This window comes from Crinia signifera, chromosome 11, assembly GCF_055691185.1.
Source record: "Crinia signifera chromosome 11, ASM5569118v1, whole genome shotgun sequence".
Classification (NCBI taxonomy): Eukaryota; Metazoa; Chordata; class Amphibia; order Anura; family Myobatrachidae; genus Crinia; species Crinia signifera.
The window spans coordinates 104488228-104515383 of NC_139227.1; the positions used below are offsets into that span (position 1 = coordinate 104488228).

The 27156-nt window shown below is 46.8% G+C and overlaps 1 protein-coding gene across 7 annotated transcripts in view; it reads right to left on the reverse strand.

Annotated features, from left to right (window-relative positions):
• Window positions 1-20652: 20652 nt before the first annotated feature.
• The window catches only part of MICAL2 (microtubule associated monooxygenase, calponin and LIM domain containing 2), a 191914-nt gene continuing 185410 nt past the window's right edge, over window positions 20653-27156 (reverse strand). For 4 of the 7 annotated variants that reach the window (XM_083164104.1, XM_083164103.1, XM_083164101.1 and 1 more), the window contains 3 exons: window positions 25634-25733; window positions 24191-24264; window positions 20653-23182 (listed from right to left, as the gene is read on the reverse strand). In XM_083164104.1, the coding sequence (XP_083020230.1) occupies window positions 22974-23182; window positions 24191-24264; window positions 25634-25733 (383 nt within the window). In that variant the 3' untranslated portion in view covers window positions 20653-22973. The remainder of the gene's footprint in view (window positions 23183-24190; window positions 24265-25633; window positions 25734-27156) is intronic. The other 3 variants (XM_083164107.1, XM_083164106.1, XM_083164105.1) reach the window with 1 other exon arrangement.

Here is a 27156-nt window from a genome sequence, read left to right on the forward strand (position 1 = left end):
TACTGGTGCCTCTCCTGGCACATCTCAGCACTGACACCCCCCAATACAGGGACCCCGCACACACAGCACTGACACCCCCCAATACAGGGACCCCGCACACACAGCACTGACACTCCCATATACAGGGACCCCTCACACACAGCACTGACACCCCCCAATACAGGGACCCCTCACACACAGCACTGACACCCCCAATACAGGGACCCCACACTCCCGCACACACAGCACTGACATTCCCAATACAGGGAAACCCTCACAGCACTCAAATCCCCCAATACAGGGACCCCCCACACACACAGCACTGACATTCCCAATACAGGGAAACCCTCACAGCACTCACATCCCCCAATACAGGGACCCCACACACACACAGCACTGACACACCCCAATACAGGGACCCCGCACACACAGCACTGACACCCCCAATACAGGGACCTCACGCACACACAGCACTGACAACCCCCAATACAGGGACCCCATACCCCCGCACACAGCACTGACACCCCCAATACAGGGACCCCACACTCCACAGCACTTACACCCCCCAACACGGGGACCCCACAGCACTGGCAACTCCCAGTACAGGGACCCCGCACACACAGCACTGACACCCCCCCCCCCCCCCCCAATACAGGGACTCCATACCCCCGAACACACAACACTGACACCCCTCAATAAGAGCCCCCGCACACACAGCACTAACACTCCCCAATACAGGGACCCCATACCCCCCGCACACACAGCACTGACACCCCCCAATACAGGGACCCCATACCCCCACACACACAGCACTGACATTCCCAATACAGGGACCCCACAGCACTAACACCCCCCAATACAGGGACCCCACACACCCAGCACCGCCACCCCCCAATACAGGGACCCCATACCCCCGCACACACAGCACTGACACCCCCAATACAGGGACCACACACACACACCCCCAATACAGGGACCCCATATCCCCACACACACAGCACTGACAACCCTAATACAGGGACCCCACAGCACTGAAACCCCCCAATACAGGGACCCAGCACACACAGCACTGACACCCTCCTAATACAGGGACACCATACCCCCGCACACACAGCACTGACCCCCTCAATACAGGGACCCCACAGCACTGACACCCCCCCAATACAGGGTCCCGCACTCACAGCACTGACACCCCCAATACAGGGACCTCACACACACAGCATTGACACCCCCCAATACAGCAACCCCACAACAACGCACACAGCACTGACACCCCCCAATACAGGGACCCCGCACACACAGCATTGACACTCCCATATACAGGGACCCAGCACACACAGCACTGACACCCCCCAATACAGGGACCCCATACCCCCGCACACACAGCACTGACACCCCCAATACAGGGACCACACACACCCAATACAGGGACCCCATATCCCCACACACACACAGCACTGACAACCCTAATACAGGGACCCCACAGCACTAAAACCCCCCAATACAGGGACCCAGCACACACAGCACTGACACACTCCTAATACAGGGACACCATACCCCCGCACACACAGCACTGACCCCCTCAATACAGGGTCCCGCACTCACAGCACTGACACCCCCAATACAGGGACCTCACACACACAGCATTGACACCCCCCAATACAGCAACCCCACAACAACGCACACACAGCACTGGCACCCCAGTACACACAGCACTGACACCCCCCAATACAGGGACCCCGCACACACAGCACTGACACCCCCAATACAGGGACCACACACACACAGCACTGACACCCCCCAATACAGGGACCTCACACACACAGCACTGACAACCCCCAATACAGGGACCCCATACCCCCGCACACAGCACTGACACCCTCCAATACAGGGACCCCACAGCACTGACACCCCCCCAATACAGGGTCCCGCACTCACAGCATTGACACCCCCCAATACAGGGACCTCACACACACAGCACTGACACCCCCCAATACAGGGACCTCACACACACAGCACTGACAACCCCCAATACAGGGACCCCATACCCCCGCACACAGCACTGACACCCTCCAATACAGGGACCCCGCACACACAGCACTGACACCCTCCAATACAGGGACCCCGCACACACAGCACTGACACCCTCCAATACAGGGACCCCGCACACACAGCACTGACACCCCCCAATACAGGGACCGCACACACAGCACTGACACCCCCCAATACAGGGACCCCGCACACACAGCACTGACACCCCCCAATACAGGGACCCCGCACACACAGCACTGACACCCCCAATACAGGGACCTCACACACACAGCACTGACAACCCCCAATACAGGGACCCCACACTCCCGCACACAGCACTGACACCCTCCAATACAGGGACCCCACAGCACTGGCACCGCCTAGTACAGGGACCCAGCACACACAGCACTGACACCCTCCTAATACAGGGACACCATACCCCCGCACACACAGCACTGACACCCTCCGTTCCCTGGGGAATACCCGCCGTTTTTGTTTGCCCGCCCATGAAACACTGGGTGTCCACCCCGGATTGCCCCCCTGGATGTCAATCACTGTGCGAGCGTCTGGGCAAGTGAAAAATTCGCCCTATGGGTCTACACATAAATTCGCTGCTCTACAAGCAAGTCTGAATCAGCCCGAACATGACATCAGTGTTCTGACACCATGCAAAGTGGTCTGTGTGCAAATCACAACAGGACTCTGGAGAACTGCAGAAGTGGGACTTTACTCACTGTACATGCTGAACAATGGCTGCAGAGGTACCTTACTGTATAACAGGAAGCATAGAGCAAACATATACACCAGGGACGTGCAGTCAGGGGAGGCAGTGCCTCCCCTGACATAATGATGTGAATAATAAAAAGAAGATATATTTATATATCTTCTTTTATTATTTTCATCATTTCTACCTCTCTTCCTGCCTCCTACCATCCTACACTGCTGCATGTGAGGGTGGGAGGCAGCGGGAGAGGTGCCTCCCGCTGTTAACATTAAAACACCGGGCAGCGGGGGGGCGGGTAGGGGTCGGCAGGGGGAAGGGTGCAGCAATGGGCTGTAAAAGCCCATTGAAAATAAATGGGGAAGCGGCACTCATACTGGTGCCGCAATGACAGGGGCACCAGTATTAATGCACGCCCCCAGATGTGATTGGGTCAGCGGATCCAGTGATGGATCCGCTGTCCAATCACACACATGCAGCAGCGTAGGATGCAGCAGCGCGACAGCGTGGAGTCCGGCGCCGCTGTCACCGCCGAGGAGAGGTGAGTCCGCCGGGGGCGCATGTACGCCCTGCTGCCTGTGCCCGGCCGCTGCATATACCATATAGCATGGTATGCGGGCGGGGGGGGGTCGGGGGTCCCGTGCGGGGAGATCAGTGCCTCCCCAGGCAATGACCTCACCGCACGTCACTGATATACACTGATAACCAGAACAGGCTTCATCAGATACAATACTGGAAATGCCTTGTTCATATATTGCACAATGACAGTGTGGGGAAATTGGGGAGGTATTTTTTGCATGTTGCTGCCGTACAGAATTTATTAACAATGTGTTTATTTCTTTGTTCTTCAATCCAAGTGTCTCTCTGGTGATTCTTGAATATTGTTACCATTCTGTTACCACTGTTGTTAATATAAGATTTGCCAAAACCAATGTACGGTATATAATATAACATGTCCTTATAAAATAGTGAATGTTTGATTTACTGAGAGCCGGGCACACTGATTGGTCGAAGGAAGTCATGTGAGCAACTATAAACCTGAGGGTTTAAAAGGAATTTATTTACAAAACGCATTGATGCCGCATATGCCACCTACATCATGGCCAGCGTAACTGTGAGGAGTACTGGGTACTACATCTTGGAAGGTGAGCGAATTCTGCCAGAAGTATCTGTAGCGCTCACAGCCCGGAACATCTCGTTTTCACCGCCACCTCTCCCTGTCTCTACAAGCTATTTTGAACAGTTTTTATGTGATTTTATCGTTTGGCTTGTGGATTTTAACCCCTTACCGCCGCAGCCTGTTTTTGCCTTCCTGACAGAGCCCTTTTTTTCAAATCTGACATGTATCACTTAAGTGGGGATAACTTTTTTTTGCTTTTACTTATCCCAGTGATTTTGAGATTGTTTTCTCGTGACACATTGTACTTCAAGTTAGTGGTAAATTTTGGTCGATACAGTCTGTGTTTTTTTGTGAAAAATACCAAAATGTCGTAAAAAAATTGAAAATTTTGCAATTTGCAAAATGTTAAATTTTCTGCTTGTGAGACAAATAATCATACCACTCAAAATAGTTAATAACTAACATAGACCATATGTCTACTTTATGTTTCCATCATTATTTCAACCTCCTTTTAATTTTTTTGGACACTAGGAGGCTTAAAATATGAATAGCAAATTCTCAAATTTTCAAGAAAATTTCAAACACTGATTTTTTTAGGGACCAGTTCAGTTCTGATGTGACTTTGAGGGACTTGTATGTGAGACACCCCCATAAATGATGCCATTTCAAAAACTGCACCCCTCACAGTATTCAAAACAGCATTTTGGAAGTTTGTTAACCCTTTAGGTGTTTCACAGGAATTAAAACAAAGTGTAGGTGAAATTTAAAAATTTCATTTTTTTTGCAGATTTTCAATTTTAATACATTTTTCTAAGGAACACAGTAGATTTTACTAGAGAAATGTGACTAAAAATTCATTCCCCCCAATTCTTTTGTTTTCATAAATATCCTATATGTGGCCCTAGTGTGCACGTTGACCAAACCACAGGCTTCATAATAGAAGGAGCACCTACTTAAATTTTGGAGCCTCCTTTTTATGAGATTATTTTTTAGGCACCATGTAGGTTTTAGCATAAGATGCTAAAAGTTAGGAACCCCCCCACAAGTGACCCCATTTTGCAAACTACACCCCTCTGGGAATTCATCTAGGGGTATAGTGTACATTTCAAACCCCCAGGGGTTTCACCAATTGTGGTACAACTGGGCTGTGAAAATGAACAATTAATTTTTTTACACAAAAATGCAGTTCTGGCTCAAAATTTTTCATTTTCACAAGGAATGAAGGAGACAAAGCACCCCAAAATCTGTGCCTCAATTTCTCCTGAGTACGGCAATGCCTCACATGTGACCAAAAAATACCATTTGGGTGCATGGCAGGACTCAGAAGGGAAGGAGTGATATTTGGATTTTGCAGCACAGATTCTGGTGGAATGTTGGTGGATGCTATGTCGCATTAGCAAGACCCCCGAAGCACCAATACAGTGGAACCCCCTCACAAGTGACCCCATTTTGCAAACTACACCCCTCAGGGAATTCATCTAGGGGTATAGTGTACATTTCAAACCCCCAGGGGTTTCACCAATTTTGGTACAACTGGGCAGTGAAAATGAAAAATTAAATTTTTTACACAAAAATGCAGTTCTGGCTCAAAATTTTTCATTTTCACAAGGAATGAAGGAGACAAAGCACCCCAAAATCTGTGCCCCAATTTCTCCCGAGTACGGCAATGCCTCACATGTGACCAAAAAATACCATTTGGGTGCATGGCAGGACTCAGAAGGGAAGGAGTGATATTTGGATTTTGCAGCACAGATTCTGGTGGAATGTTGGTGGGTGCTATGTCGCATTAGCAAGACCCCCGAAGCACCAATACAGTGGAACCCCCCACAAGTGACCCCATTTTGCAAACTACACCCCTCAGGGAATTCATCTAGGGGTATAGTGTACATTTCAAACCCCCAGGGGTTTCACCAATTTTGATACACTGCTGTGAAAATGAAAAATTACATTTTTTTACACAAAAATGCAGTTCTGGCTCAAAATTTTTCATTTTCACAAGGAATTAAGGAGACAAAGCACCCCGAAATCTGTGCCCCAATTTCTCCCGAGTACGGCAATGCCTCACATGTGACCAAAAAATACCATTTGGGTGCATGGCAGGACTCAGAAGGGAAGGAGTGATATTTGGATTTTGCAGCACAGATTCTGGTGGAATGTTGGTGGGTGCTATGTCGCATTAGCAAGACCCCCGAAGCACCAATACAGTGGAACCCCCCCACAAGTGACCCCATTTTGCAAACTACACCCCTCAGGGAATTCATCTAGGGGTATAGTGTACATTTCAAACCCCCAGGGGTTTCACCAATTTTGATACAACTGGGCAGTGAAAATGAAAAATTACATTTTTTACACAAAAATGCAGTTCTGGCTCAAAATTTTTCATTTTCACAAGGAATGAAGGAGACAAAGCACCCCAAAATCTGTGCCCCAATTTCTCCTGAGTACGGCAATGCCTCACATGTGACCAAAAAATACCATTTGGGTGCATGGCAGGACTCAGAAGGGAAGGAGTGATATTTGGATTTTGCAGCACAGATTCTGGTGGAATGTTGGTGGGTGCTATGTCGCATTAGCAAGACCCCCGAAGCACCAATACAGTGGAACCCCCCCACAAGTGACCCCATTTTGCAAACTACACCCCTCAGGGAATTCAACTAGGGGTATAGTGTACATTTCAAACCCCCAGGGGTTTCACCAATTTTGGTACAACTGGGCTGTGAAAATGAAAAATTACATTTTTTACACAAAAATGCAGTTCTGGCTCAAAATTTTTCATTTTCACAAGGAATGAAGGAGACAAAGCACCCCAAAATCTGTGCCCCAATTTCTCCCGAGTACAGCAATGCCTCACATGTGACCAAAAATACCATTTGGGTGCATGGCAGGACTCAGAAGGGAAGGAGTGATATTTGGATTTTGCAGCACAGATTCTGGTGGAATGTTGGTGGGTGCTATGTCGCATTAGCAAGACCCCCGAAGCACCAATACAGTGAAACCCCCCCACAAGTGACCCCATTTTGCAAACTACACCCCTCAGGGAATTCATCTAGGGGTATAGTGTACATTTCAAACCCCCAGGGGTTTCACCAATTTTGATACAACTGGGCTGTGCAAATGAAAAATTACATTTTTTTACACAAAAATGCAGTTCTGGCTCAAAATTTTTCATTTTCATAAGGTATGAAGGAGAAAAAGCACCCCAAAATCTGTGCCCCAATTTCTCCCGAGTATGGCAATGCCTCATATGTGACCAAAAAATACCAGTTGGGTGCATGGCAGGACTCAGAAGGGAAGGAGTGATATTTGGATTTTGCAGCACAGATTCTGGTGGAATGTTGGTGGGTGCTATGTCGCATTAGCAAGACCCCCGAAGCACGGTGAAATGATGAACCTAATAATCCATAGATGTGTGGTATATTTTAAAACACTCCTTTATACATAGGCCGGGTTTGTCGGGGCAAGTTTCACAGTGGAAAATAGTATCCTTTCTTATTCCCTTTTTATAGCAAACTTTGCACCTTTTTTGTGTCCTGCCCTTTTTTGCAGTGGAGGGGATTTCGTTAGGAAAATGCTGCCCTGGTACAATACGGGGGCCAGTACTAGAAGTACTGGGGCCCTCTGCCTGCTGGTTCCCAAATATTAGGCCCTTTATGACTTCCTCTTGAAAGTGCATAAATGTCCCCCTCTGGCTGGTAGAACGGAATAGCACGTAAGCGTTATACAGTGCCATCTGGATGATATACACGGCCAGCTTCTTTTTTTTTGATATACACGGCCAGATTTTTGTTTTCCGCAGGGCACTGTACGGCTTCAGTACCTGATCTGAAAGATCCACTCCGCCCATGTACTTATTGTAATCTAGGATACAATTAGGTTTTGAGGTGTGGGTACTGGTACCTCGTACAGGGACGGAGGTGGTACTGTCTCCATGAATTGTTGTCAGTATAAGGACATCCCTCTTGTCCTTATATTTGACCAACAACATATTTTCGGTGGATTGTGCCCTGCTTTCACCCCTTCTCAGTACTTGGGCAATGTGCGTTTTTGGGAGGCCTCTTTGGTTCTTGCGCACAGTACCGCAAGCTGCTGTACCTCTTGAACCAAGGGCCTTAAACAGGGGGATGCTAGTGTAAAAGTTATCCACATAGAGGTGATAACCTTTATCCAGGAAGGGGTGCACTAAATCCCAGACAATTTTTCCAGTAACACCTACGAGGGAGGGGGGGCATTCTGGCGGTTCAATTCTTGAATCCTTCCCTTCATATACCCTAAACCTGTGGGTGTACCCTGAGGTGCTTTCACACAGTTTATACATTTTTATGCCATACCTTGCCCTCTTACTGGGAAGGTACTGGCGGAATTTAACCCTTCCTTTAAAATGTATAAGGGACTCGTCGATACAAATACATTTTTCAGGGATGTACATCTCTGCAAATTTGGCACTGAAATGATCAATGACCGGCCTGACTTTGAATAGCCGGTCAAAGGTGGAATTATCTCTGGGTGGGCACTGTGCATTATCGTTGTAACGCAAAAATTTAAGGATTGTCTCAAAACGAGTCCGAGTCATGGCCATACGGTAAAGTGGGGTGCTGTACAGAACATCTGTACTCCAATATTGCCTAATTTCTGGCTTTTTTACTATGCCCATATGTAACACCAGACCCCAAAACATCATCATCTCTACTGCATCTACAGGGGTCCACCTAGCAAATGATGACGTGGGGTTTTGAGCAATAAACTGCTGGGCATATAAATTACTTTGGTCCACCATTAAATTTATAAAATCATCAGAGAAAAATAATTTGAAAAAGTCAATTTCTCTGAGACCTGTTGAATCAAATTGGATTCCTGGGATGGCCAAAAACTCAGGAACCTGGGGCTCAAAATTGTCTGGTGGTGGGGTCCATACGGGATCAATCATTTGGGGGGGGGTCTCAGCTGCTCTACGGGGGCGTCTTTGAGGGGGTCCCTCATCACTAGAGGAGGAAGATGAGGTTAAGACGAATCCTTAAAATTCCCCGCTTGCATCACTGGCTGTGTCAGAGTCAGAGGCAAGCATGGCATATGCCTCCTCCGCTGAATACATTCTTTTGGATGACTGGGATGACATTTGGAATGACATTTGGGATGCCATTTTTATTTTTGTGTTTCTGTAAGTGTAATGTTTCAACACGTGTATAGTGTAGGGGGGGTACAAATTTTATTTCAACACGGGGGGTATGTAGTGTGTAGTGTGTATGTAGTGCAGAAAAAAAAATACTTTATACAGGAATTTGATCCCAATAAAAAAAAAAAAAATTAGATCAACCCTGTGGCAAAAATGCTGATCTGTGATGTACGTCACTCAGCAACTTCAAGGCAGCTTTTGGTACAACCTTGAAGGGGTTAAAAAAAAAAAAAAAAAGGTCCTGCGCCAAAAATTGAGCACAGATGTTGGTCAGTAACGTCCGTCACTGAACAGCGCTCAAAGGCAACAGGAATTTGATCCAAAAAAAAAATAAAAAATAGATCAACCCTGTGCCGAAAATGCTGATCAGTGATGTACGTCACTGATCAGCGCACAGTGGCCACAGGACACCCACAAAATCACAGTGTGTGTAAAAAAAAAATTAAAAAAAGACCCCACAGCACCCTCAAAAAAAAAAAAAAAAAAGGTGATCAGTGTTGCGACACTGATTACCAGTGAGGGGCAGCAGGTGCACAACCTTTGGTGCAACTGACAGTGCAACTGACAGCAACTGACAGGTGTATATATAAAAAAAAAAAAACCCTGCACCCCCAAAAAGTTGCTGATCAGTTAATTTATACTGATCAGCACAAAAGGGGGGGCAGCAGTCAGTTGCACAGGCAGCACAACCTTTGGTGCAACTGACAGGTATATATATTTAAAAAAAAAACCTGCACCCCCAAAAAGTTGCTGATCAGCACAGATATACTGATCAGCACAAAAGGGGGGGCAGCAGACACAAAATATAGCACTCTCTATCACTCTCTGTCACTATCTCTCACTATCTGTCACTCTATGACACTGCAGCAGCAGCACACAGGAAGTCACAAGATCCAGGAAGCATCCAGCTGCTGGCAGCACGCTACCAGCGGTGATCAGGTAAGTATCAGGCAAGGATCGGGTCAGTATATCATAGAAACATAGAAACATAGAATTTGACGGCAGATAAGAACCATTTGGCCCATCTAGTCTGCCCCTTTTTTACCCTTCAGGTAAACTCAACCCTTTTTAATCCTTATTTCTTTGTAAGGATATTCATATGCCTATCCCAAGCATGTTTAAATTGTTCTACTGTCTTAGCCTCTACCACCTCTGATGGGAGGCTATTCCACTTATCCACTACCCTTTCTGTGAAGTAATTCTTTCTAACATTTCCCCTGAACCTACCTCCCTCCAGTTTCAGTGCATGTCCTCGTGTTTTATTACTTGTTTTCCTTTGAAGAAAATTTCCCACCTGTACTATGTTAAAACCCTTGATATATTTGAAGATTTCTATCATGTCCCCCCTTTCCCTTCTCTGCTCCAAACTATACATGTTAAGATCTTTTAGTCTATCCAGGTAAGTTTTGTGATGTAGGCCATGAACCATTTTAGTTGCCCTTCTTTGTACACTCTCCAATGTATTTATATCCTTCTGAAGATATGGCCTCCAGAACTGGACACAGTATTCCAGATGAGGTCGTACCAATGACCTATAAAGTGGCATTATTACGTCTTTTTTTCTGCTACTGATTCCTCTCCCTATGCAACCAAGCATCTGACTAGCCTTCCTCATTGCTTTGTTACATTGCCTCCCTGCCTTTAAGTCACTTGAAATAGTGACTCCTAGATCTCTTTCCTCCTCAGTAGTTTCCATTATAGTACCCTTGATACTATATTGAGCCTTTGGGTTTTTGAGTCCCAAGTGCATAATTTAGCATTTTTTAGCATTAAACTGTAGTTGCCATTCTCTTGACCAATTCTCAAGTTTACTTAGATCATCAGTCATTTGATTTACCCCTCCTGGTGTGTCTACTCTGTTGCATATCTTTGTATCATCTGCAAAAAGGCATACTTTCCCTTCAATACCATTTGCAATGTCACTGACAAAGATATTAAAGAGCACTGGTCCAAGTACAGATCCCTGGGGTACTCCACTGGTAACATGTCCCTCCATAGAATGCACTCCATTTACGACAACGACATTTCACGACAGATTGGCACGGTGACCGCTCTGCACGCAATTCCAGACCGGAATGGCGTCTGCAGCGCAGTCACCGTTAGTTTAAATCACGCGCCATGGCTGTGATTGGTCCGTCGGTCCGACGGACCAATCACAGCCTTGGGGGCAGGTGGGGTGAGGTGTGGTCATCACCGGTGACCCCCTCACACCCGGCGGTGATTGATCCCTGTGTTACCGAGCGTCTGATTCGCCGGTAACACAGGAAAACGCTGCGATTGGCTGTTCACATTGAACAGCCAATCGCAGCGATCGCCGACGGGGGGGAGGCATCGCCGCCCCCCCTGGGCATGCTGGGACATGTCTGCTGTCAGGGACAGCAGACATGTTTAAACTGTCACCGCGTCTATAGACGCGGTGACAGTTTAAAGTCATGATGTATATATACGTCATGTGTCGGTAAGTACATCCCGGCCATGACGTATATATACGTCAAATGTCAGGAAGGGGTTAAATGCTTTTTGACTGCATGGCATTGGGATTGTGTGTTTAAAGAACCTGCTACAGGCAAGCAAGGCTGAATTAATAAGTAAGTGTAAGTGACATGATTCACGTATCCAGGGTGGTTGATATACCAGCTGTCAAAAACTGTTACGGGCATTGGAGGCAGAAACTTAAATAAAATATCTGCCCTCATATATAGGGCCTTATTCTGGTCTGTGCGGCCGGAGCCGAATATGCGGCCAGGACCGTGCGTCCTAAACCCCGCCTTCCGTACGGATCGCTCACTCCGTCTGAATGCGGTAAGAAGCTGTCCGAACGGACCGCAAGTGTATTTCTCATGAATACACCTCCTCCATCTCAGACCATCGAATGCAGGACCGAGTGGTCAGGCAGCTCCCGCAACCTCAGACCACACGGGCATTTCTCCGTGCAAAAGCAGGGATCTGGGCGGGCAGCTGACATCCGGCAATGTCATATGTCCGCCCCCTACACGTGCGTCACGACCGCATTACCATACGTACGCCCAGCGTTTTCATGGGAACGCCCATGAAACGCGGGGCGTACGCATATGGTAATGAGCCAAAACATCCCTTCACGCCCCTCTCCACCCCCTGTTCGTAGTGTACACATTTCATGCGGAATTTGGACGTGCGTCCCGTTCGCACATGCGCAGAGACGCCTCTGCACATGCGCAGACACAAAACATCGGCAGACCGACCGCACGCGGACATTACCGCACCAACCAGAATAAGGGCCCTAGTGAGAAGAGTGCAATTTGTCCTTTCACCTGTGATATCCATTAGAAATATATAAAGAAACTGCTACGTGTACTCGTGATTGAAACAATAAGTAAGTGTAGAATCATTAGAAATCCGGTCCGCCAGAATCCACCTGGGACTGTTCCATCCTAAACAACAGGATTGTACGTCTCAGCAGGCTTACATACATCACTGGTTCTCCCAAAATACCCGTTTCATATGTGCTAGATTTGGGAGATTGATCGTCTTCAGGGAGTGACCAGCTGCTTTTATTGAATTGAAACTTCATTAGCGCCAGGTTATAAGTATTCTTGTATTTGCATCTCGAATTTTAAGGGGGGGGCCATATGGCCAATGGAGGGTGGCAGTTTGGAGCTGTCCCCCCCCCTGGATGGAGGTGAGCGGTGCTAGTTGCAGCCACAGCTAGTGCGTCAGCCGGCAAGCCCCCCCCCCCATGGAACGTCACGGCGACCCGCGCTGCATCACATCACCCGGCAAGGCACATCAGCCGGCAAGCCACCCCCCCCCCCCCCCCAAACATCTCACGGCACTACCCCCCACGTGGAACAACACAGTGGGTGAGTGCCGGGGCGCCCCGCCTAGGGCGCTCCGGTGTCTTGCATCAGCCCTGTAGGCAAGTATCATCTCTGGACATACAGACAAGGTACTGGGCCATAAATTTGAATTTTATTGGGTTAGTGTAGCGGTTCTCAAACTGTGGGTCCTGACCTTCTCAGCATGGGGTCGGGAGTCCATGTTGCTGACCATCAGGCTGATGACTTTTGTAATCTCAGTCAGTGATTCATCGAGTCTGAAAAATCGGTACTCTTTACCTAGAAGGGCGCCCACGATTTTGATCTTGGGCATCGTAAGGTAAAAAAAATCGCGTCGGTCGCATCGCATGCGACCAAAAAAAAATCGCATGCGATGCGACCGACGCGATTACCGCGATTTCCCATAGGGAACAATGTTAAATGTCCCAATTGACCCGATTTTCCATAGGGAACAATGTTAAATGGCCCACAGAGGCCAAATAGGACCCTGAAGTGTGAAATGGCGCCCCCAATTGTTAACGCCACCCCACGATCAACGTCAACCCGAAGCGTGGCGAGCGCAGCAAGCCCGCGAGGGGCGGCGGTACGCGTCCTACGACCTTTTCATACCCCCACTATCCACGTCGGCGTGGAGTTGAGAGCGAGCGAGGCGAGCGCACGCGGATACCTTCACAGGTATACGCGTCCCCTCGCGGGCTTCACAGGTGTCCGCGTCCCCTCGCGGGGCTCGCTGCACTCGCCACGCTTCGGGCTCGGTGGCTCGCTGCGCTCGTGGGACGTACATACATAGACTAGCAATATTTCTGTGGAAATCTATTTTAAAATGTTAGCAACTATCTAATGCATTCTCTCACTTGGGTCAAAATGTGAAGGACATATATATATATATATATAGGTGTTGTTTTATAACATTCCATAACTGTCATAAAATAAGTAAAAACATGTCCTCCCTTGATGACAGGTCTACAATTCGTTATACATTAGCAGCATCGCTCTGTAAAATACAATGTGGCAATGGTTTTGTCTAAAAACGCCAGCGGTTCCATTGAATAAACTTTGTTGTGCATTACCTAAAATTAATTTACTAAGCTCGAGGAAAAGTGCGTTGCTATAAATACGAGCGGTAATCTCCTTGACCTTCTCTTCGCAGCCGCTGTTTCCCTCCCCTGTGCGCAGTGTAAAGGTAACATTTCAATGTCGTGAGATATAAGACAGAAAATGTGATTGTTTGCAAAGCATTCAATTTCACAAAGTTGATTTCTACATTCTCATGTCAGGGATGGGTAAACAGCGGCATGCGATACTCTAATATCCGCCTTGTCTTCAAGAAAACATTCTTTTTTTTTGTTGAATATGTTTTATTAACTGATCAAGAAAGGATTGTAAATATACAATAATATTGTAAGTGGTACAAAAAAACTAGAACCAAAGGAACATTAGGGCAGGCAGGAAACATAAACAGGCAATGGTGAATTTAGCCTACAACATATAAACAAGATCGGCGCGCCATTGTAGAAATAAATATATAAAGCGGTGGGGGAAAAGAAAATGGGGGGAATAGACGCAATAATCTATAAACATAAAAACAAATATAAAATCATAAACAATAATAAGACATCTTAGCAAATTTACCCCAAAAAGTTCCATCATTTTGGATTGTATGAAGGCATGGCTGGGTCACTTTAGACAGGGGGGGCCCCCGTCACACTTGTCATTACTTGCCGCAAACTGCACAGGAGAACATTACACTGTCAAAACACAGAGTAAAAGCAGTATAAACTTGGTCAATTGGTAAGTGTGTGTGTGTGTGTGTGTGTGTGTGTGTGTGTGTGTGTGTGGGGGGGGGGGGGGGATATTATTTATTTATCGAGGCGGACCGCGGGGCTGCTAAAGTAACTCGGAAGTGGGGAACCAGACTGCCCCAGATACAACTTCCACCCGCAAGTGGCGGAAGTCCATAGAGGCTTAATACAGAAGAATACAAGAAACGGGGCGGAAGTGGCGCCCGCCCCACCGGAAGTGGGGCATATTACCCCCGGATTTGGAAATCTGTGTCCTTTCTACCTTTAAATACTATTATTGTGAATTTGATTGTTTATTTATATACTTGGTACGAAACCGAGATCTAGACTGAATTATACAGCCTTATACTGTGTCCGTTCCACGATTTTCCCCTTAATTAATAAAATGGACGCATCGCACAGGATGTGACATCATAACTTAGTCCCATAATCAGTTACAGTATAAATACCGGTCCAGGCACACCTCTCCCTCAGACGAAACGCGTTGGAACTGCCTGCTGACTCCCCCTTTTTAGATAAGTACTTCTTTCATACTATAATTCTAAAAAAAAATTGTAAAAAATGTTTTAGATTTTTTTCTTAAAATTTATTTTGCCTATTTTATATATATTTTGTATTTTATATATATATATATATCTTTTACATTGTTCTATTATATTGTTTCTATCGTATGTTTCCAAGTAGTGTTTGTATCATTAAAATCCATGCTGTGCTATTGTGCACACTTTTAATAAATATTTATTACGTTTTATAAAAAAAAGGGTACTTGTTTCCTAGCACGGCGCCCACGATTTTTATCTTATGGATCTCATGGAACTTATGCATCTTATTGATCTCATCGCATTGTATATCAAGTATATAAGATTTTGGTTGTTTTTATTGTATGTACAATATCGGATGCGATGCAATTTTTTTTATTGTATATGATTCATATAAGATTTGTAATTGTAAAAGTACCCTTATGGGTACTTAAAATGTAAAATGAGCCCTCAATAACCATCGTTAAAGCCACCGGCACTATCAACGCCAACCTGAAGCATGGCGAGCGGCGGCGGTACGCGTCCTCCGACCTTTTCATACCCCCACTATCCACGTTGGCGTGGCGTTGATTTTATATAGTGTGGCGAGCACAAAGCGTGGCGAGGGGACGCGCAATACATGTGAAGTAGTCTGCGTCCCTCGTGGGGCTCGCTGCCCACGTCGGCGTGGAGTAGATTTTATATAGTGAGGCGAGCGCAGCGAGCCACCGAGCCCGAAGCGTGGCGAGGGGACGCGCAATACATGTGAAGTAGTCCGCGTCCCCTCGCAGGGCTCCCCACGCTTTGGGCTCGGTGGCTCGCTGCGCTCGCCACACTAATATAAAATCAACTCCACGCTGACGTGGATAGTGGGAGTATGAAAAGTTCCTCTGTAAAATTACCCAGAAAGGTTGGACAGCCGTCTTCGGACATAAGTGGCACCTTATATTCTCTTCCTTTTCATACACATATATATATATATATATATATATATATATATATATACACACATACACGTACAAATAGCTGGCACTCAACTCCTTAATTAAATGAATGGCCCTGTGCCATCGGTAAAGTCACCCCAACATACAGATGGAGCCGGCCTGGTCTTTGCAGGGGATGGCTGAAGAATCGCCAGCCGCCATCTGATCTGCATCTCATGCGCACGCGTCCCCTTCCGACGGCGCTTCCCCTGGGTTCCCGCCGGCGGGCACCCGGGGTCCTCACCGCCTCCCCGCTCTCCCCCACCGCCTCCCCTAACCCTGTCCGTCTCCCTGAAGACGGACAGGGTTCCCGTCGCCCCACCTCCCGGAAACTGAGACGCATGTGAGACGCACGCTCGTCTCAGTCAGATGGAGCGCCTCGCCGCTGGCGGATCGCCAGTGGAGACAATCTGGCGATTCGCCAGCAAGAGGGAGGCCGGCTCCATCTGTATATAGTAGTCCTCCAAAAGAAAGGCACTCCAAGTTGATTTGGAAGTTATAGAGTGCCGGCATATTGCAGAATGTATATATATACCATGTGGAGAGCCTGTGTTTGTGCCTCTGTAGGAAACCTCACAGGTTCAGCGCTGCCTCTGATTAAAAACCCTCCCATGACGAGGCTGCTGTCCTACATCGGCCTAAGAAGCATGTGATGAGTTCCACCAATCAGAGCTCAGCACAAGCCTCTCAGCCTCTTGTGCAGTCTCATGGGACTTAGTTAACTCCCAGTAATGCACTGCACACTTGTGCAGTTGGTGAGCCTTGGCTCCCGATGCTCAGCACCATTAATCATTGGCAGATAGGTGAAGCTGCAGCACTACCCCACTCCCATGCACAAAACCTTTAGCTATAAAAATGCATGCTGAGGTAGAGGGGGGCCCAGGGGTACTGAGCACCCCCTTAATTCGGCCTGTATGAAGGTCTAAGGATTCAATGTGTATGCCTCATTTTTTTGTAAAAAAGAAGAACCCCAGATTCAGTGTGAAAAATATCAGGAGTTTCCAAGCATCCGAATGATCCTGGAAGAGGAAGATACTATGAACCACCTAAACGAGTTAACGGTGACATGTCTGGGTGTCTGCTACAGCGTTTCCTGGAAGACTCTGGCAGCCAATCTGTGACCTACGTTTCCTATGTAAACCTTCCCATTTCATTAGCTCACTGCCAGAGCAATAAGGTGAATCCTGACTCCTGTTTAGCCTTAATCTGCAGATTCTAGTTTACTACATGGCGCCAGTATTATTGGGTTTTCATTCTGCAAGCATCAACTGAACGCTTTCCAAGCTACTGTCTTTTTATCCTGTGTTTCTAGTGCATCTAAACAGCTAAGCCTTTGTATTCCAAGCTACAAAGCTTACCTGTTACTGTTGTCTCTCAAACTAGTATTGCTTCCAGATGTACTAAACACAAGTCTCTGCAGTAGTCCCAAATTGACAAATCTGCTGCTCCTGAATTCACAAGCATTGCTGTCTACAAGCCTGCATCTTAGTTCTGCTGGGATGCTCTTGTGATTGTGCTTCCACCTGAAAGCTTCATCTAATAAACTCCACTGTATATTGCCTGATGATTTCAAGTTCTTGTGAGTTCAGCCTTGTTTGTTAATAATAAGCTGGATTCTACTTTTGGAAAAGTGCACCCTTCAATTCCTGCAGATCTCCTGAATGTTAGGGTTACATTTACATACCCTCCAACATGACCCATTCCATTAGGTACAAAATGCTCTGTTCCTGGACTTCCCTGCCAGTGGCAGTTACAGATGTGAGCCTGCAGCACAGTCCAATATTCAAAAAGGGGAGCCACACCAGCTGCCATCCCAAACATCACCGAGAGTTGATGTGACCCCCCCTCTTTGAATATTGGACTGTGCTGTAGGCTCACATCTGTAACTGTCACTGGCAGGGAAGTCCAGGAACAGAGCATTTTGTACCTAATGGGATGGGTCATGTTGGAGGGTATGCATTTACTAAAGCTTCTAAAAATTAAAAGAGGTGATATTGCCCATAGCAACCAATTAGATTCTGTCTTTCATTTTCTAGGGTGCAATAGAGAAATAATAGACAGAATATGATTGGTTGCTATGGTAAACATCACCTCTTTTCATATTTAGAAGCTTTAGTAATCTAGCTCCTTATTGTAATGTTGACCTTTCTGCAAGCCAGTTCTATATCTGCTTTGTCTGCAAGTTCCATCCTAATTTTGAATGCTCATTCTAAAGGACATTACCATCTCAGCTCCATGCCGCTAGCACATAGTTCCCCTTATGGTACATGGTCAGCAGGTCAACCACAGAAAGGTCGATGACTGAAGGCTGACATTAGGTTGACACAGGCACTAAATGACCCAAACCCCCCCCCTACCAGTGGTCGACCAAATGATCCCAACACCACCACCACCCCCTCGTGATATCTACAGCAGCAAGCAAATAACTCTTCAGCTTCTTACCACAGTACAAGCTCTACATACACAGACTTAGTCTTAAGGTGTCCTGCATTTCTAGTCCAAGTCCAGCTTTAACCTGCTCTATAGCGCTAGTAAACCAGCAATACTCAGTTACCAGCCACAGGTACCAGCCCAGTGTCCAGTTACAGACCAGGTGATCCCAGCCCAACATGCAGATCCACCAGTGCCATCCCAGTGTCCTGTATCCACTGGTTCTGGCACAGTCTCCAGTTCCATTGGTTCAGGCTAGGTGTCCAGCTCTCTTACAATGGTCACAGCCCAGTTTCCAGTTCTACTGGTTCTGGACCAGTGCTCAAATCTTGTCAACTGGTTCCAGCCCAGCATCTAGTTCCACCTGCACCAGCCTGGTGTCTAGCTCTCGCTCACTGCATCTGGTCCAGTGACCAGCTCTTGTACACTGATCCCCGGACGGTTTCTAGTTCCACTGATTCATTCCCAGTGTCTAGTCCCACCAGTGCCAACCCAGTTTTGAGTCCAAGTCCCGCCAGTCCTGTCTGCTTTTCAGTTCCAATGGTATCAGACTATTGCTCAGTATTCCAGTATTATCACAAAGTACATTCCAGCAAGAAACATAATTAATAATTGTAAAGCGCAACTGAATCTACTGCGCTATATAAGAACCTGTAAATAAATAAATAAAGTACCTACTGTAGTTATTATCACTTCATCTATAGCCCAGTGTTCCCAGTTCCTGTGCCCACAGACAAATACAGGTTTCCATGGAATCTGTAATGTCCCCAGTACACTTCATTATGTCACATTGTTAGGCCCCAATATACAATATGCCAAGTTGTAAGGCATCCAGGATGCATTATGCCACACTGTAATGCCTCCAATACACATTATGCTACATTGTCGGCATTCTCCATTCTGGGATGCCGGGTCAGTCTTTTGACCTCTGGAAAATGGTATGTATCTCATATATTATATATATATATATATATATATATATATATATATATATATATATATATATATATATATATATATATACACACACACACACAGGCAGAGAGCATTTTGTCTAGCATTCCGAATAGAAAAAGCCGCCCTGAGCGCGGCGAAACGCGTTTTTGAGGAGTTCCTGAGCACCACAGACCAAGGACTGGAGGGACAAATACTTATTTGCAATAGTCAACTTGCTTATCCAATCCAAATACGGTCCCGGCAAAGCTGGCGCAGACGGCACAGAGAGTGTTTCTGTCAATCACCGCTAACCTGGAGGAGTGAACGCACAGCCAGCAATCTGGGCATCGTTGCAACAGGAGTGTGCTTTCACCCCCCAACGGAGTACGTACCCGCTGAGAACAGTCAGTTCCAGCCTTCCATTCGGCCCGCTGGCCGGTGCAGGAGCTTGGAGCCTATCAGACGACGCAAGGTGTGAGTGGCGGTGCGTGTATCCAGCGACCAATTGACTGGTCGTTCATATTAGCGGCAGCCCAGCACGAAGGTCTGACAGTCGGCGACGGCTGCTCCTGTGTCCACTGGGATCAGTTTGCCAACAGTGGATCTCGGAGTGCCGCTGTCATTCTCAAACTATTGGCACTGGAGACCCAGGTGTGAGTACATACCAACTAACTTACCCATGACATCTATTGGGAGGACATAAAACCCCTATAAATTGTTGTGGTTATTTTAAATGTACCCCCCCCCCCCTTTTTTTTTTGCATGCATACAATTAATTAATTTTATTGTTATTTATTAAATTAAATTGTCTTGTGTACACACGGCGCCCACTGGTTCTTTCTCCTGTCTTTGCAAATTACTGAGGGCGGCATCCCTCCACCATAGGGCAGCCATCTGTACACGGCACACGACATTTGTCCCTAGCGCGCCGCTCATACTTTCTGTTACTTAGAGAGCATTTTGTCCCTCCTGAAATGGGTCATGTTTGGAGGTATGTACAGTGTAATAATATATACCCACCTTTCCTAAATGCCCTGAACCTGGACACTGGCAGAGGTTAGATAATATCAGATGCCGGTGACCCCAGGATTTGGGCTCTCACTTCTCAATCACATGTATTATGCATGAATAATAACATACTAAACAAGAACACTAGGACCATTATAGCCACAACCTCAGCTACATCTTTATTACATAAAGTTTGTAACGGTCACATTACATATATATGTACAATTGTCAGTCTCGCAGAAAGGGGTCGGCTCTGATATCTTTGCAGTTATGAATTGTACAACAATAAATAAAATGTGCAGCTTGTCAAAATATACATAAGGAAATACAGTTGTGTGCATATCTTGTATGGAGTGACTGTCATATATGGACAACAGTATGTTTCTGAGTTTTTGAGAGATGATTTCAGGCTAAAGTCCTTTTTCACGATCATTAAGGTAACACTTACGGTAAAATTATGAGGTAAGGCATCTGTGATTCGGCTGCCACTAGCTTTTACACGTACATACCGCTTCCTTAGAATACAGGCAGCCATTTTGTGGGCCATATCAACCTTTATAGCAACGCAGCACACCACTTCACCAGCCACTGCTGGCATCTTTGAGACATGAGCCATGTTGTGCCTTATGCCAGAGTAAACCCACTAGTCGCTAGTACATTTGTAGGCTGAAAATAGGGCAAGCAAAATGGCCGCCAGCACCACCAAAGTGACAGCTCCACTGTAACTAGGTTTAACCTACAACAGGAAGATATGCCATATATATTCACGCTATTCTTACAGACTGGTGTAACCAGCAACACCAGCTTTGTATTACGTAACAACTATAGACATCCTTCCTCATTCTGTGTAAGCTACGGCCTAACCTATTGCAAAGCAACAGATAATCAGCAAGATATTGGTCTGAATGCGACAAAATGAGTATTGCGTACTCACAAAACGCCTCACCAATTAGCAGCTAATTATTAATAAATATTGAATAAAATTATTTATTGATACTTTAACTGAAGATTAAAAGATTAAAGATTAAAAGTTCCACCCTCATTCTATTGGTCCAGAACTTGGAAGAGGTAACATGTACTATAGGCCGAGACTCGGGGATGCCACCTTACTACTGATGTTGCTGTAGTGTAAGTGTAACTTATACCGCTTTCAGACCGCACTCTAGACCCGGGTTATTGCCGTGTTCTTGCGGCCCCAACATGGGTCAAGGTGCGGTCTGAAAAGGGCAACACGGGTGTTCAACCCTGGTATTGACCAGGGTTGAACACGGCTATGACCCGTGTCAAGTGCAGTGTGAACGGGTGCCTGGGTCGTGCGACCCGTGTCCCGTTCACAGTATGGAGGAGGCAGCACTGTTAGCTCCAAGTACTGCCTCCTCCCAAGCCCCCGATGACGCGCCGCCGCCCAGCTCCGCCCAATGTGACGTCCCTGACTCAGCAATATGCCATGTCGGTGTCGGAACTTTCAGACCGCATATGCCGTGTTGCTCTGGGGATGGGACCCGTGTCCTAATCACGTGTGCGACATGGCATTTGCGGTCTGAAAGCAGTCTTACTGTATTGTAGGTGCTTTGTATATATGGCATAAGATACACACGGCTTCTCATTGTGATTCATGTGACAGATAGCGGAACCAGCAACCCATATCAACAACAGTGCGGCCTATCACTTCCCCGGGAACCAGGGTCTCATAGCCACTGCTGTGCTTGCATTAGGTGTGATTTAAATTAACCTTATCACTTTAATTAAAATATTTAAAACAGATAACCACATGGCCCATCTAGTCTGCCCTAGGCACATGCACACCCAACACACTACTATTTGTTTTTTTTCCGGCAGTTCATTAACCTATCGGTAAGTTTTTGGATTGATTGAGTACCCAGTGGAAACCCACACAAGCACTGTGAGAACATACAAACTCCACACATAAGGCCATAGTATGACGACCTCAGTGCTGTAGGGCAGCAATGCCAATCAATATGCCATCCATGCAATGGATCATCTTAGTGTCCTTGTACAGTTCTCCTTCACAATTCTTCTTAATGAATGGCGTGTTATTCATGGCCGCAGGGCGTGCGGGCTGTGCGCAGTGTACATACCGCTACAGCATCTGAGCTGCATATTTAGTATAAACATTATATTTTGCTCTTGGACCGTGAATAATTTCTTTGACATTGTTCCCACAGTTTCTTTGTTCTTAGCCGATGCATTTCAGTAATGAGCACGGCGTTACGTTCCCCTCCCGAATACTGCTAAGGAATCAACAGAAAATTACTTTTGATTGTGGAGCGGAGATAAACGCCCAATTGTGGCCGATGATATACCCTCACCGATACAGTGTTCTCTCCCATTACCAGGGCACGGCCCAGGCACAAATTGTCACCGGAATATTGGGCAGTTGCTCACATGAAACACTGTCACGTTCTGCAGTAAAACGGAGTCTCGTTGCTTAGCTTATGATTAAATAATCCTCATGTTGTTTATGACACCCACTTTCAGCTGGCAGTCCATGGGCAGAGAGATGTCCGCCACGTCCCTCTCTCCGGAGGTCTCTCTGAGCCTTTGTTCCTCAATGCCAGTCACAAGCTTATCCCGGTGCTCAATGACTCTCATCATCTCAGCAAATATGGCCTCCTCCTCTGCAATATCCTCCTCGTCCTTTAGTGCCGCTAGGAGATAAACCACATGCATGATTATCATGTCTGTATAATGGTCCTTATTCAGCGGCTGCATGTTTATTACAGCTGGTGAGATTAGCAGGTTGGAAGAGGAGTATAGTGTGGAGAATGTAAGAGATGGTTCTGGGGGTATGAGTTGGTAGGAGTAACTAGAAGGACTAGTTGTGGCCCTCTGGTCAGGGTGTGTGTAAGAATGTGAGATCCCCAGCAGAGAGAGCAGCATTTTATTCTCTAAATAAAATGGCACATTTGTTTTGCCACCTAATAAGTTACTAAGGCTTACTGAATACATAATGACTCCATCATTCGCAGGGGACGCAGTCAATATACCAACAATCAATATACCGACAACCATTGGCAGACTGTCAAAATACTAACACGTTCAAAATACCGAAATTCATTATACCGACATGGTCAAAATGCTGACACAGTCAAATTGCCAACATTTTAACATGTCGACGTGTCAAAGGGTCGACATGATTTTTTTTTACTTCATGATCCAAGTGGGCATAGAGTTAGATTATACTAATGTCGCCAGCGCAGTGAGGCACAACGCCTGAGGTGACGCAGAAAACTTATATGGTGTCCATTAAAAAAAAACCAAACTTGTAGACTTTTAACATGTCGATATTTAAAATGTCGGCATTTTGTGCGTGTCGGCACTTTCACCATGTTGGCATTTTAAATGTGTCAGTATCTTGACTGTCTGCCAGTGCTTGTCGGTATTTTGAATGTGGAAAAATCATACTGGACCGATTCTCAGTACATGATCCCTCGCCTTTTGATTGGCTGTCTGAGCTACTTAGTACCATTTAGCCCCAAGAGCTTGCATATTGTTAGCTAATTATCCTCTGAGAGATAAAGCTTTCGGCCACCTCATCTAATATGTGTATATAATATATATATATATATATACTCGTATACTTATCGTGAGCTATTCTGCAGTCACAGAACGTAGCAGTAATGTATGCACAGGGAACAATACGACATGTAACTTACGATCGATCATCATCTTCTCCCGCAGTTTCTGCTCCAGCCGTCCTTGCTGGTCCTCTAAGTCTAGCTCTTTGGCTCTGTGGGATGAGAAGGAGAATCAGGATCACTGGGTCTGTAATGTTCTGCACCCTCCACATACCGGTCTGATGCAATGAGCAGGTCTAGGGAGCAATGCACTACACTGGCAGCGCACTGGTGGGACAGAGATGTAACCTATGTGGTCTGGTATACAGTTATTAGTCCTGCACACATCTGTACAGGGTCTACTGGCTCCTGTCCTTCATCAGCTTTTATTTATAACAGGTAGATGAATATGAGGTTTCTGTATTGGCTGATGTGGATATATAGGGTTATTACGGCACAGTAATTATAAATCACATACTTCTCTGTGCTGCTGGGAATCCTGCTCTTTCCACTACACAGTTCTCTGGCTTCCTGCTTCTCCTCCTCACATCATGTCACTGGCCCTGTCACATGCAGGTCTGACCCGGGGCCTTATGCCAAGCACCCAGCACGCAGGTCTGACCCGGGGGCCTTATGCCAAGCACCCAGCACGCAGGTCTGACCCGGGGGCCTTATGCCATGCACCCAGCCTGCAGGTCTGACCCGGGGGGCCTTATGCCAAGCACCCAGCACGCAGGTCTGACCCGGGGGCCTTATGTCAAGCACCCAGCACGCAGGTCTGACGTGGGGGCCTTATGCCAAGCTCCCAGCACGCAGGTCTGACCTGGGGGCCTTATGCCACACACCCAGCACGCAGGTCTGACGAGGGGGCCTTATGCCACGCGCCCAGCACGCAGGTCTGACGTGGGGGCCTTATGCCATGCACCCAGCACGCCGGTCTGACCCGGGGACCTTATGCCATGCACCCAGCACGCAGGTCTAACCCGGGGCCTTATGCCACGCACCCAGCACGCAGGTCTGACCCGGGGGCCTTATGCCACGCACCCAGCAAGCAGGTCTGACCCGGGGGCCTTATGCCAAGCACCCAGCAAGCAGGTCTGACCTGGGGGCCTTATGCCACGCACCCAGCACGCAGCTCTGACCCGGGGGCCTTATGCCAACCATGTACAATGCCATACACCGACACAGGCACCTGGCAGTACTGAGTGACAATGTTCCTGTCTTATTACATGGGCTACGCTGGAGATTGGGAAACTGCTTTGTAGTCTACAATAAATAACTTAATAACATGACATAAGGGGCTGCTGTGTTTCCCACACTGGGCAGCAGATTACGGCATAGCCTGGCGAGGCGCTGGGTGACGCCGCATTCTCCCTATGCTAATGAGAACATTCGATGCAAAGCCTAATGCCGACCAATTTACCCCAGTAATAAAATCTATGTGCGGTGGGAAGACGTTGTATATACTTGTGCGGCATTGCCGTTTCCTGTGCCCCCCGTTGTCGCCCCTAACGCTCCGCTGTGCATGCTGATGAGACTTACACAGACTGCAGCTCAGATTCATAACGATTCAATTTACTCTTGTCCAGGGCGAGCTGGTACCACTCGTGGAGAAGCTGCCTCTTATCCCGGACGCCGAGGCCTGTTAGGGAAATGAATGAGAACAGCGCACGTTAGATTCCCCTCTCCTTTATTACACAACTGTTTTACATTCGCTTTGCATGGCTTATGGATGGCCATGATAAACTGTTTAGAATGCGGCTGTATGTTTACGTTTCCCATCCCGGCGGTGACAGCCGCAGGGCGGCGGGAAGCAATCATGTATTAATGGTACAATTCACATAGAATGTGGTCAGAGACGGTTTATGCCACTTATGGACACAACGACATGTAAAAAGAATCAAATGCAGTCCAAACAAAACAAAAAAAATTGGCATTTTTTTTGTGCTCAGCCAGAAAACATGTACAAAAGGTTTGACAGAGGGAAAGTCGACGGTATTTAAGTCAACATGACAATTGACGCGCGCAAATGATCGACCTGCGTTTTTGTTGTTGTTTTTATGGCTTGTATATTTCATGTTATGTGACCACCATCGATACGTCCGACTACCCTCGCGGACTCACTTGGATTGTCGCGCTTTGCTCGCCGCGCTTTGGGAATGGCTGCTCGCCGTGCTACCACAGATGTCCACATGGATGGTAAATCTAGCAAATGTTGAGAAAACATGAAAAAAAAAAGTGTTGACGGGTGTCATGTCGACTTTTCGAACGGTGGAGTCCTGGGCGATAGGTCAACAGCCAAAAGGACAATATCATATGGGTGACATATATCTGGTTGATATGGTCAAAAGGGCGACAGGTTCAAATGGGCGGAATGACAATGGACAACATAGATTATGGTCGACACTAGGATTTTCTGGGGAATCTTTAGCATTTTTTCAACTTTGCCATCCGCGTGGACTCCGATTGGTGACCTGTGCACGTGCGTCTATCTTCCGTTACTGACGATCTAGACGATGACGACTATCTTTAGACCTAACTAGATGCATTGGACCATAAGTGGTGGACCATGTGATGCCTTCGATCTGTCGACTTGCAGTCCTGCGTGTGTATACAAAATAGATTTAGTGCACGCTAACACATCCACTATGGACTGAACGGCTGTTCGCCCCTGCGGTTTACGCATGTGCTTATTTGCAGATGCGCATGCGGAAACCCTGTCAGGGACGGGGACGAATTCAGCCCTTAATGAATGTGTTTGAATCAGCCCCTTAGGGTGAAAAAAATACTACAGATAATGCTGTAATTATTCTAAAAAGCACTGAGATCTGGGGCCTGGCATTGGGTCTGATTTTGCTTTGTTAGCAAAGCTAAAAAACACACAAATGGGCAAAACCATGTTGCACTGCAGGGGGGGGCAGATGTAGCGCTGGGTTTCTGTTTGCAATTTTTATTTTATTTTTACTTGCGTGCGACTGAGTCTGTATACAAAGCACAACAGCCCATTTATCAAACCATATTTGCGGCTAAATCCCCGTAGCCCCAAATATTAAGTTTCACCTAAA